Below are 13,551 nucleotides of genomic sequence, written 5' to 3' on the forward strand. Positions count from 1 at the left end.
CTCCTTTTTTTGGCAGGAAAAGAAACTAATGACTGTTAAAAAATGAAATGAGCTCAGTCAATCTTAAAGTGACTGTGTTTTAGAGCTCGATGGCTATGATGGAGGAGTTGGAGTACTGCACTAAAGGAGTCTGTGAGAATGCTTTAGTCATCTGAGGAAAGGGTTTTGGTACAAAGTTTCTCAATTAAAAGCATTTCTGTTTTCGGGATTCGACAACATAAGTTGATGACTTTTCAAGTGCATTGTGCCGAGTTATTGTCGATCGAGCTAGACCAGACTTTTGACGTATATGACTATTTGGTTCGAACATCTTGAAAATCCAGTGTCTACTAATCGCTCTACCGTTTTGCTCTTGAATTCAAGCGAATCACCCTTTTGGACATCCAAGTGAATTAACCATAGTTTTGCACTCTTATTTATCACCCTGTTTCATTTTTAGTTCATGAGGACCGAACTATGACAAAATATTACCTCTTTCAATTCGCTTGTTCAGTAGAGATTGGACGAATATTAAGGACATTCTGCCTTGACACGGTTGACATTTTTGAGCTGGTGATCAGATATGAAGAGCTGTTCATGGCTTTCCTCTTCGAGTAAGATAATGCACAATGTGTACATGGTACAGACCAACTGAAGACGATGCAGAAGAGCTCTTCCGTAGAACTTCGTGCACTTAAGTTTTTAACCTTTCATTTCCACTTTGATGTCCTGAAACTCGTATCTTTTCTTCCAATTGAGTCTGTTTGACAATGGAAGGACGGACTCAAAGTGTAGTGACGTTGCAAGGTCTAGGACTTGATGGATGAAATGAAAAATTTTAGAACTTAAAAAACGCAGGAAATTGACTAGTTTTAAGACTTGCCCTTTTTGGATAAGTAAAAGTCTGGGGAGGGATGAGCTACTCTTCTGAAGCCTACCATAAGGATTTCACACCCGTCATAAAATATTTAATTTGAGCCATAACTACTCATTCTATCCGGAAGAGTACACTCCCTTTCCCATGAATTGCGGAACTAGATCTTAAACCAAATTTATTTGTGCATGTATAGGTTATGTTTACATTCGGCAAATAAAGATATCTCTACTACGATACCAAGAAAAGAAGCCCAGCGCAACCGTCGGAATTTGCCGTATTGTATGTCGATTATTCGTTCGATCCATTAATATGCGTTTCTTTTATATAAAATAAGAAGTTGCGTAAGGGAGTAGAAAGCATATTTATAATCTAATGGAATTGGGACGTGGCAATGTATATACACCTCAAAACCTGCGATTCCTTTTTTTTTCTTTTAATTTTTTAAATCTTTTTGAATTCATTTTTTTTCCATTTTCTTTTATACTGCTCTAAGTAAAGAGAAGGCCCATTTTTCATCATCCTACTTTTGCTTTTCTGCCTCCTCCTTTTTCTTTTTTTCTTGCAATTTAATATAAGTTTTTTTCTTTATTTGGTTATTCAACCTATCATTGAACATATTATTGTGCTTTCTATTTCATATATCAGATTTATTCATCCATGTGTATTTTATGATTCTACAGTTTATTTATGTATTTTTTTCTTACCTTTTCATAGTCTTTCGAAAATTTGCAATCAAATTCAAATGGTAAATACAAGTAATTCATTTTATTTTATTTTTCCTTAGTTCTACTTGTGAATAAAAAGATAGGATATAATGGATGTGTTTCGGTGTTACGGTCAAATGCTATGGTACTATATTATTTACGTTTAACTGGTCTCTACATTGTATATATGATGTACAAAGGGAAAACTCACATAATGTCATTTGTTTATGATCTTAAAATAAGATGAGTGGAAAGCATTCTTAAGAAATGCCAATCTCGACATCTTAGGTAGACTTCTTTTATTTTCCTTTTTTTTAAAGAAAAATATATATAACATTTTGGTTTGATGGAGGAATTGTGTTAAATAAAGAAGGTAATTTTGTTGCGCAACATTGACTAGATTTTTGCTATTTCTAATTATATTAAGATGATTGGTTGGTGAATAGAAAAATGATGATGGGGCCTCCTTCGGAAGTATCTTATTTGGTTTCCCCAAGTCTAGCGAGGAGGTGAGAAAATTCATTTTTGGTTTTTCACCTTTTCTTTTGTGATGATATTTCTTTTTCCTAATGACTTCAAAAGTAAATGAATTGTTTTTTTTATTTATTTATAATGCTTTGATTATAAGTGTCTTTAGAATTTTCCAATGGGTTCTCTCACTTTTGCAAGTTTTAGCTATTTGATTTTCAAGTGATTTCGTTTGGGTCAAAACTCAGCGTTTTGTGTAATATAAAAAGAAATTAAACGAGGTATTTTATTGTGCTGATTGGTCTTTGCACTTAGGAAAAATTTCAAAATATGATTATCACCCCATCTACATATGATAAAGATGTGATTTAAAGCAAGACAATTAGATATGCTACTAATGAATATGTGACTACGTTTTTATAGTTAAAACTCTTATATGATACATACGTTCCCATGTATAGCAACATATATACATACACACATATATATATATATATATATTAGTTCAGTAAGAGCAATAGTATAATCTAAGCAAATAATTAAAAAGAAAAAAATGTAAATTTTATGATTTCAAAACTAGGGATGATCGGTTCCCAATTCTCAAAAATTAGAATCGGGGAGTGGATCCGGTTCCGGTTCGATCCAATGGAACCACTCACTTATTTATTTTTTTTCCAAGTACATGGAATTGAATTGGAATAGTGTTTAGTTTGCATTTTACTAATTTTGCTAAAGAAATAATAAAATAAAATAAAAAAAAGTATATTTAGTTTGTCTAGTCCAGTCTAGTTTGATTCCTCCTTGGAATTAGGAACCATATCGCTTAGACATCGATCCCACTTTTAGGAATCGGGAATCAAACCAAACCAACAAGTCCGAGTGGGTCCATTTTATACACCCCTATTCAAAACTTAGGAATTCTTTGTATCTTATGACTATAAGATGGATAGTAATCTATCATTTAGGCTCTCTTGGTTTTGTGAAAGTTGAAAGATTTGAAATTTTCTTTTCAAAAAATGATTTTTTGTATTGCTTAAAAAATATAAATTTAATAATTAAAATATATAAATATAAATTATTGTCGATAGTGAAAATATTTTTCATCAACTAATTATTTTATATAATATAAATGATCATTTTTAAGAAGATATTTTCAAAATCTTTCATTATTTGCCAAACAAATAGAGCCCTAGATTCAAACAAAATAGGTTGTTGATTAATCTTATGCTTTCGTGTAATTTCTTGCTTAGCGCGAACATCATTCTAGCGTTAAATGTAAGCCAAATGATTTAATTTTTTAGGGTAAATTATCCCAATTTCCTTGGATTTTAGTCAAAATTTTTGTATAAAATTATCCAAACTGAAAAAAAAAAAAATCAAGAGAAATAGGAACTTATGGATTATTCCCTTTTTCCTTTTCCATTAAAATATGAATCATGGAGCCCAAAACCTCCCTTATCCCCTCAACCTCTGCAACTGTAAAAACACAACCTCTCTCTCTCTCTCTCTCTCTCTCCAACCATGGCGCTTGCTCCCTCCAAGCTCCTTCCTTTCCCCCTCGTCCACCGCTCTCTCTCCCGGAGCTTCCCTCATCCCCGCCCCCGGCCCTCCTCCCCCTCCGGGCAACCGCTCCGGGGGGTGCTCTGCGCCAAGAGGACCGGCAAGCAGAGGTACCCTTCCGAGAAGAAGAAGCTCAGGCAGCAGAAACGAGCCCCCGGCGACGTCAAGGACAAGTTCGAGGGCACCTGGAGGCTCTCGAGGCTCGCCGTCCCGGTCGCCGACGACCCCGGCGAGGATTTCCTCGGCGTCTCCGATGGGCTGCTCCGGGAAATCGCCGAAGTCCTCGAGTTTCCGGTGAAACTTTGTGATCCTTTTTCTCTTTTTTTGTTTGTGGGAATTTTTTTCTGTGGGTTTTTTCAGTTGGGTTCTGTTGGATTGGTGCGCGTGTTGGTCGAGTGGGAATGGGTCGGTTTTAGAATTGGCGTTCGGCTATTCATCGTAGAGTTGAATTTGTCCTGGTGGGGAAACCATTTTGCTTTGTTGACTGAGACTTTTTCTTGTGTTATAAGGTCGCTTCGATGTTGCCCGCAGAAGCTTTTTGCGTGGTGAGGAAATCGTTTGATGCGAGAAAGGTACGTGTTTGAAAGAGAAGTTGGTCTTGAATTGTTCCATATCATATGTCAAGTACAATATGGTAATATGGCATTCGAGAGCCTTTTATAATGTATATGTATGTGTATGTGTGGCATCTGGTTTGTGTTGGAATCTCCTGCGCTCTACTCATTTGAGATCATTTTGTGCTTTTAACTCGGTTCTAAATGCATTTCATAAGTTGCTGTCTGGAAAGATGTATTCTTTTAAGGATCACAAGAAGATTGTTTGCTTATTGGAAAAGACATTACAGTTATAGAATGGTAGTGAATATACCATGATGGGAAGAAAATGAATAGTGCACTAACAGATCAGGAAATGGTTCTTAAAGATGGGTGAGTCAGCTGTTTAATCATTCTGCAGAATCAGAAGATACCAACTTGAAAAGGAAAAAGAAAACATTATGGTGAATCAAACTGATAATGCTATCTCCAGCAGTGTTTGTGAGACTTGTGCTCAGTCCTGTTCTGTTACTCTAGCTTTAGGTATGGTTTGAATGATAGTAGCATGGCACTACTGAATTGAAGAATAAGCTTTCCAAGTTGCATCATCTTCTGTTTAGAGTAAGAGTTACCAACTAATGACTGCAATGAGCTGTACACTATGCAATGCTGTAAAGCGGAACTTTATAATTGCTTAATAATTAATTAAAATTTTCTCCTTTTTTTGTTTTTTTGGTCCCAGATGCTAAAGGAGCCCAAATTTGTGTATACAGTGGATATGGATGCAAATAAGCTTCTGCACCTAGAGCCTCGTACATGGGACTTTATTTCTCGGTTGGAGCCCAAAGTTGGTGTAGTAGAACACATGCTAAATAAAAAGGATACAGGTGATTTGATCAGCATGTTACATGATCGTAAGAAGACCCATGAAGCTACATTGTCAAGAGAGAATGATAATGACCATAATGCTGGATCTAAGAGACATTGCACATACAATTCCGTAAAAGTACCTAAAATTGCTGTGGTGGGTAGTGGGCCATCTGGTCTCTTTGCTTCTCTTGTGCTCGCTGAACTTGGTGCAGATGTTACTTTAATTGAAAGAGGCCAGCCTGTTGAGCAAAGGGGGCGTGACATTGGTGCGCTCATAGTGCGTCGGATTTTACAGCTAGATAGCAACTTTTGCTTTGGAGAGGTTAAACCTTTGTCCATCTCATTGTTCTGTAGTATGATTTATGAGGCTATATTTTATGAGCAAAGCAGTTATTTGTTTCAGACTTGCTTTTTCTTGTCTAGAAATTCATTATTATTTTTTCTCTGTTTTGACAATTTGCCTAATTTACTAGATCTAAACATTGTAAAAAGAAATAAAAATAGTTGTCTTAAAGAATTGTCATTTTTTTTATTAATTAAATTTTATTTCTCTTGATAGGATGCTGATGTTTTAACACTTAATTAATTTATACAGCCTAAATAGGGTGTAGTTTTGCAGAGAACATGACCTTTTTGTCCTATCTACCATTTTGAAATTCCTTTTGGCTGCTGAGTTTCTTATACTAGTTCTTATGGTCCATATCTACTGTCTGCTGTTAGAGTCATTTATGTGAGGACTTATGCATGGCAGGGTGGTGCAGGTACCTGGAGTGATGGAAAATTGGTAACTAGAATTGGAAGGAACAGTGAAAGTGTATTAGCGGTAATGATCCATGAACTTATTTCCTCTGTGAAGCCTGTGCATTCATACACAATATTTTCATAAGTTGCTGTGATATAGCTCATCACCCCTTCCTTGAAATTTGCCAGTGGCATTCTTTTGTCAGAAAACCCCTAACTTGGATGTTAAATGGTGCATCTTCACCCTCTTATCTACTCTTTAAACCTTTCCCTTCCAATCACCTTATCACAGGGGGAATAGGACGGCTGCAATGACCAGAATGTATTATCTGCTAATCTAGATCATATTACTTCTCTGGAAGCGTAATGGCAAGCTCTCATACCATTTAAATTTTGCCTTTTCCAGATATGAGTTTAGGGAACAGATGCATAGTCATTTCCTAGCACACGTTTTTTAGTCTTTATTTTTCAGTTAGGTCTGCCTATGTCACTGAACTGAACTGATGTATGTTGATGAAACCTGTTCCTTCACTTAGAGAAACTTGAGGACTTCTTGATTGACACTAGGATGCTGAGGCAGTCTAAAAAGAAAACCTTGAATCAAGTGCTAGAGTTGGTGTGACTGTTTTCATTGCAAGGTAATAGTGAGGTCAACTCAGAGAGGGTCCTCAAATATGCATCTCACTTTTTTTTTTTTTTTTTTTTTTCAGCCCGTGGGAGAAATATTGGTAAAAATTAAAGTTTGTTGGCCGTGTTATAGTTTATTGAAGGTGAAAATTTAAATTTTTTTTTTTTTTTTTTCATATTTTCTTCCAGTTAAAGGATATTTGTTTACCCTGATGTGGAGTTTACGACAGTTACATATATTTTCTACTTATTAAAAGGCATGATAAATATTGAAATCTATTTTGTCTCAAAATAAGAGTAAGATGTATTTATATCACTACACTTTATTCAGGGGGACTAAAACTTCAATCCTCATATCACTTCTTTTGAGCTAATTGCTCTAGTGTACTCTATTATGCTGAGTATTGCATCATTAATGTGGAAAGAGGGGAGAAAAAGGTTTAGAGAGGGTCAGGTTTGGCTAGTTTTTTCCAATTACTTTGTGCCTCCCTCAACATCCTTGAGGCCATCCAGCCCTTGTATGATATTTCACTTGCTTTACAGCACTTTGATAACTGTTCCATCTCAGGTTATGAAAACATTGGTGCATTTTGGAGCTCCCAAAAGCATTTTGGTCAATGGAAAGCCTCATTTGGGAACAGATCGGTTGGTTCCTTTGCTTCGGAATTTTCGGCAGTATCTCCAGCAACTTGGTGTAAGTCAGTTTTTTTATTTTTTTATATTTTGGCTATCCTTTGTGCGTGCAATAATGAAATCAATTGCACTAGGTCATTGCTTATTAGCTCATCACTAGTTTTGTGGGTGTTTTTTATTTTTTGATCTTTTAACATAATTTTGCACAGGTTAACATCATGTTTGGGTCGAGAATGGATAATTTGCTAGTAGAGAATGGGCAGGTTGTGGGGGTCAAAGTCTCTCAGTCAAGTGACAAATCATTATTTGACAGTGAAAAGCTTACAAGTGATGCAGTTGTCCTTGCTGTTGGCCATTCTGCTCGAGATGTGTACCAGATGCTTCTTTCTCATAATGTGGAGTTGGTTCCTAAAGATTTTGCTGTGAGTAAATTAGCCTGGGCAAATTCATCACTTTTGAATTGCTTTTTTCCTGAATGTAGTATTATGACCTTTGTGGTTTTGCATCTGGATATTCTGTGCCTTCGATTTCCTGATTAGATGGATGATTTTTTCAATTTGCTGTTGTAAGTGGTGAGGGATCACCTTCTAGGTCAATATTGTGCAGAGGTTCATCCCTGATAGGATATAGTACCATTAGATATTTTGTTTAACAAGCATGTAGCCCCTCTTGTGTTGTTTAAAGCTGTACTGTACCATGTTGACCATTTAAGTTGAATAAACCTGGAGATGGCCGAAGTCCAGTTCTGTTCATTAACATCTAAACACTTACTGAAAAGATAGCGTTTGAAATTTGAATGATCAAAACCAGTGCTGGATCAGATAGAGATTTTCAATCTGATCCTTCAAAATTGTGAGTTTCAATATGCAAATGCTAGACAATGGAATGTAAAGGTTTGAGAAATCAATTAATTGTGTCAAACTGGTCCCTCAACATTGTGATATTCAAAATGCAAATGCTATGTGAATGCAAAGATTTGAAATTTGATTGATTGCATCAAGGTACAAGAAGAAGCAATTTGGAAATGAATTTCTCAGCTGTTGTGCTAATATTATCCTCTCATCTTCTTTATAGCGATCATTTCTGTTGTTGCTACAATGATATGACCTTTTCATTCCATTTAATAAAATTAATATTAATTTAAATGTTATATTGTTGCATTGCAATCTTGATTGCTACTTCAGCCTTGTTTTAACTTGTGACCCTTGATCTCAAATATATATAGTCCGGTTACTAAAATGTTGGGCATCTCCGGAATCACCTTGTTTGGCAACTCGATCTGTATGCATAATAGGGTCATTCCAAATGTTTGGATACTGGTAATACGAATGAAACTATTAACTGTCATTTTTCCTTCTATGATGTCTTGTAGGTAGGTTTGAGGGTTGAACATCCTCAGGAACTAATAAACAGCATACAGGTTGGTGATGCACTTCCCTTTGCTAGTGTATCAATTGATTAGTAGGATGGATGGAGTAACCACCCATTGTTGTTCCTGATATCTGTAATTTTCTTTCTTCCCCCCCCTAAATTTATGGAAAATCTTGGGGCTGTGATATCCCTAATACGATTGAAAATGGGAATAAATCTCTGCTGTCACCTTCTACATTTGTTAGATGGGATAACTGCATCAGAAATTCGATCTTTTTTAAGTAGGGTCAAGTGAGCTCTTTAGTTTTGTTAGTTCAATTAGGTTCTCGATGAAGTTACAAATTTGCAATTGAGGTTCTCCAGGTAAATCTGTGAGACTTTTGAAAAAATCCCATGCGTTGTTTTTTGCTCAAGACTTAATGTACTACCATGCCTGGAACAGAATGGTATCCACATATACTCTTCTCTTGTTCTTTCTTCCCTTTCTTTGTTCTCCAATACTGTTGTGGAATCAGTCACCTCTCAGAATTTGCTAGGCCAGCCATCCCTCTGCTTCCCACACATGCTTCCCTGAAATTGGTCCACTTGGCACTGCCTTCCCCAGCCCATGCTGCGGTGCTGCTAAACCTTTGACTTCAGTAGGGGCTGGTTAGGCTTGGGCTGGAGTTATTGGGAAGAATGAGGAATGTAGTTTTAATCATTAGAAGATCATGAGATTGGAGGTTTTTCTGCTTAAGGAAAGTTGTTTGTGGGAAGGAGATTTTGACCGTAGTGAATCATAGGGAGATGAAGCTAGATGACCCTACCACAGATAGATGGGTGTACAGAAAGCGATGGTGGAGGGCTAGGGAGATTAAGTCTATGTTCAGGGATCTTTTCATCTCTGATCTATGTCTTAGAGACTGCTAAGACTGGAAGCCAACTGGAGAAAAATAACACGAAGAGAGAAGAAATGAGGGATATGGTGTGTGCTTCTTGGAGGATGCTCCTAGTGGATCTGGGTTGTTGAAAGTATATCAGATGTGGGATGAATGGAACAAATCAGGGAGGATGGTGCTGTCAATGAGACCTATATGTGGTGGCAACAATTGTGAAATAAATAAAGGCTTCATTGTTGGGTGTGGTTAACTGTGTGGAGTTATTAATGTACCATGCCGGTGCTTTAGTTGCACTGCACAATGTTAGTATGATTTTTCTATCTTATCTAACCTTATGCCAGTGGTAGTATATTTCATTTTCATTTTTTACAATATTAGTAAGAGTAACTTGTATTCCTTGCATAATTTAGTATTTTTAGTGAAACAATTCTTTTTCTCAAGGTTATCATGGAGTTAATTTTTTACTTTACAGTACTCAAAACTGGCATCAGAAGTCCGTGGTGGACGTGGAAAAGTACCAGTGGCAGATTACAAGGTTGCCAAGCATATCAGGGGTGAGGATGTTGATTCTCCCCCAAGTTTAGGGACAAACCATGCTTGCTACTCCTTCTGCATGTGTCCTGGTGGACAGGTATGCCTGATAGACATCTTATTTTTGTTGAAAGGATGGTTTGAAATGCTTTATGGTGGTCCATTAGACTTTCTTTCCTCATTTCAGTATAGGAGACAGTGGGCTTCTGCAGAAGTTAGTGATCATATGGCTAACTTAATGAGGAGTTACCCTGACAGATTGATAAATCTTTCCAGTGGATTTGTGACACAAATTGAAGAGCAGCTAGTAGATAGATAGTGTAGAATATTAATGAAACAGTGCAAAAGTTTTTGGACTGGAAGAGCATATTGAAAGCATAGAAAAAAGTTTGCTGGTTTCATGTGTTGGTGTAACTGAAGAACACTTTTCAGGTGGTTCTCACAAGTACTGATCCATCAGAACTTTGTATCAATGGGATGTCTTTTTCCCGGCGTTCATCCAAATGGGCAAATGCTGCTTTAGTTGTCACTGTGTCTGGAATAGAGTTTAATTCATTGAATTGCTCTGGACCCATGGCCGGGGTCTATTTTCAGGTGCTTTCTCATTGCTGTTCTGCTTCCACTGTTATGTTATTTATTTTCATGTGCTCATTTAAGTCCAAGTTCATTCAAGGCGTTGACGTTTATACTCTCCGCTTACTGATCCTTTAAACTCAAGTCCTTAGATGGATGAAATAGGTCAAAAGGAATAGTTTAGTTCAAAATTTAATCTCAATTGAGAGGACTTAATCTCTATTCCTTGTCAGTCTTTAGGAACTGTTCATTTTCTGATTCGAATATCTTACTATTTCAGAGGGATCTTGAAAAGAAAGCAGCTATAATGGGTGGGGGAAATTTTGTTGTGCCTGTGCAAACAGTGACTGATTTTCTTGAGAATAAGTTATCAGGTAGTTCCTCATATCATTATCCCACTTGTCTTAGTATAAATTACAATTGAGTTAAGTAATGGAAAGAAAACTGTCCATTTGTCATTTAACTTGAGAATATTTAATTTTCTTAGGAACATCCGTGCCACCCTCGAGCTATCGGTTAGGAGTAAAAGCAGCAAATCTTCACAATCTCTTCCCTATCCATATAACAGAGGCTTTGAAGCATTCGATTATCGCATTTGATCAGGAGGTTGAGTTCTTTCTTAGTTTCTTAGTCATCTGTTAACATTTTTCCTTTTAGACTATTCAGTAGATGTGGTGTCACAAAATAACTTTTATGGCCAAATTCTTGACTTCCAGTTACCAGGCTTTATCTCCAAGGACGCACTTCTTCATGGGGTAGAGGTAATATACATTTACTACTCTGTTGACCTTTTCATGTTCCAGTTTAATAGTATTCAAGTATCACTATCATCTTTGTTGCCGTCACATTAGGAAAATTACTTCTTGCGGGGATCTGTTTCTGTTTTGTGCTAGCAATGTTTCTTCAGAGCTTGTTAATCGTTTCCTTCTTTTCTTTTTCTGTAAATTTTCCAGACTAGAACGAGCTCTCCTGTTCAGATTCCACGTTCCTCTGATACTTATGAGAGTGTGTCGCTCAGAGGACTTTATCCAATAGGTGAAGGAGCAGGTTATGCTGGTGGAATTGTTAGTGCTGCAGTTGATGGCATGTATGCTGGTTTAGCTGTCGCTAAAAATTTTGATCTACTCCCTGATGGCATTGAAGCAACTCTGGGGAGGGCTTATGGCACTGGATATGTTAATTACTAAGATCCCTTTTGGTGTATGAACTAGAAAGTGGAGGCTGTATATACTTTGGCCAATCTTCTTGCTCATTGTAGCTGAGGAAGGTATGAATTGGTCTTTGGCTTCAGCACTCTACCATGCCTTTCTCCAACCATATGCTTTGTAATTTTCTTGCTTAGAGCCATAGCTTATAATCAATTGTTTCATGTGCTTAATGTCCTTATAATATATATGATGCACTTACTGCAGATTTATGGGACTTCTCGATGCGATATACTTGGTTATGGGTTGTTGACAAGATTCGGAGGGTGCATTGGAAGAGAAGTCCATGAGACGTTTTGGGCTGTCGATTTTTTATCAGTTGGGTCTAACTTGCTTAATTTTGACAAGCATCACCAGTATATGGTGATCTTTGGAGCACAGGATGCAAGTGAGCTTATTCTGGTGGGAGAGGAATTGTTTGAGCTGTAATTGGCAAACTTGAAGAATCAGATGCCAGAAAAGTTTACAAGTTTGTTGTCACCTTGAGTGGACACCGTGATCATTTACAGTACAGATTGACTGATGGGAGCTAAAGTTCAACCAAGATTGACTGAAGACCTGCTTTCTGTTTTTCAAGGTATCATGCAAAATTTAGTTACATAGCTTTAAGTTTATGAGGATAAGAATCATTTTAGCTCTCTTGCTTTGTTTGATGTCAGTTTATATTGGACAGCATGATGAATAATGTAACTCTGATGATGTCAGAGCATAACCATTAGAAGGTCATTCAAATATCTGTGTAAAAGATCAATATTTGTCTACAATAGATATGAATCTCGACATAAAAATTCATACGTGGTGCTGGGCTTGGATTCAATTTGTCATGTCTCACAACTGTCCCATAGTTGACATTAGTTAGTGTCTCCGTAGTAGGATTAATTGGCTTGTCAAAATGATTGCACCAAACTCAACCCCTTTTTATTTGGCGGTTGTCTTGATCCTCCTTAACTACAAATGCCCTTTACACTGACTGACTCTTGCCTATGGAAATGTCTGTCGACCAGATCTTGATTCAATAGTTGCCCCATATCATGTCGAACTCTTTTCTAATCGTGATGAAGGATCATTATACTTTTGACCTTGGCATTAGAGATGAAGTCGGATTCCATGTATGGAGTGGTAATGACAGTGGAAGCTACACAGGAAGAATGATAAATCTTTCCAGAGATATAGTTAGGCCGAATTATTGCATAGTATCAAGACTGGTTTTGTTCTTGAGATTGCCACATTTAATTTTATGTTCTCTGTGATCACCATTAGCATTTGAAGTTCAATGTACTGGAGACTCACATATCCAATTCGAATCTCGCTGTGATCAACCAATGTTCTTGATCACCTTAGTTCAGGAATTTGAAGTCATCGTGTCGTTGAATGTCTGGTTTGAGGACACTACCAATTCTCGAGTTTTTTAACAAAATGTAATGTCGTCTTTCAAGTTGGAACTTCCAATTGGTTGAGTTACCTCCTTGAACTATTATACAATGTTCGAATCTGCTCATTTAGAGCCAATGGAAATTTAGGTTGGATGGTCTTTGGGTAAATCAAAATGGCTTTTCTTTAGCACTCCAATTTAGTCTGCCTAGGCATGTTGAATGGGGTCGTTTTGATTCAAACCTAATAACACAGCTCAAGCTCGTTTGGAACTGCATACGGAAATTCCATAGATTATCACCCAAAAGGAGGAGAAAAACGTAAGCAGTCACCATAGACTAAAGCTCATTCAATCTAAGACCTAAGGCTAAACGGCAGGCCGAGATCGGGCATAATGTTGTTACCCCAGTCGGCCTACTTGCTTCTAGTAAGGCCAAGTGGACTAAAGGATTTTGTGCATCTGAGTGATAGGAAACACTGTCCACCGGCGATGTTTGATCTGTATCATGCATGCCTATGAACTATCCTAAATTGTGCAAACAAACACTTGCTGTCGGTCCAACATTGCGCGTGGAAGTGATTTTTTCCCTCTTGCGACATGATCTCACCAAATATTCCCCGTCATGTATG

General features: G+C 37.1%; 1 protein-coding gene across 1 annotated transcript; it reads left to right on the forward strand.

The window, feature by feature from the left end:
• The first annotated feature begins 3,506 nt into the window (after positions 1 to 3,506).
• Positions 3,507 to 12,367, forward strand: LOC104437499 (uncharacterized protein Cbei_0202). The gene is made up of 14 exons (XM_010050458.3): positions 3,507 to 3,882; positions 4,098 to 4,160; positions 4,864 to 5,313; positions 5,743 to 5,814; positions 6,928 to 7,053; positions 7,202 to 7,414; positions 8,365 to 8,412; positions 9,714 to 9,872; positions 10,205 to 10,366; positions 10,626 to 10,719; positions 10,833 to 10,951; positions 11,062 to 11,106; positions 11,299 to 11,612; positions 11,758 to 12,367. The coding sequence occupies exons 1-13, from the start codon at positions 3,550 to 3,552 to the stop codon at positions 11,530 to 11,532; spliced, it is 2,118 nt and encodes a 705-aa protein (XP_010048760.2). The 5' UTR covers positions 3,507 to 3,549; the 3' UTR covers positions 11,533 to 11,612; positions 11,758 to 12,367.
• The last annotated feature ends 1,184 nt before the right edge of the window (positions 12,368 to 13,551 follow it).

This window comes from Eucalyptus grandis, chromosome 3, assembly GCF_016545825.1.
Source record: "Eucalyptus grandis isolate ANBG69807.140 chromosome 3, ASM1654582v1, whole genome shotgun sequence".
NCBI lineage: Eukaryota > Viridiplantae > Streptophyta > Magnoliopsida > Myrtales > Myrtaceae > Eucalyptus > Eucalyptus grandis.

Bases quoted from the DNA above. Each gene is read 5' to 3' on its own strand.
- LOC104437499 (XM_010050458.3), top strand. From the start codon at position 3,550: ATGGCGCTTGCTCCCTCCAAGCTCCTTCCTTTCCCCCTCGTCCACCGC. The intron at 4,161-4,863 runs GTACGTGTTTGA...TTTTGGTCCCAG, and splicing joins AATCGTTTGATGCGAGAAAG to ATGCTAAAGGAGCCCAAATT. The intron at 5,815-6,927 runs GTAATGATCCAT...GTTCCATCTCAG, and splicing joins ACAGTGAAAGTGTATTAGCG to GTTATGAAAACATTGGTGCA.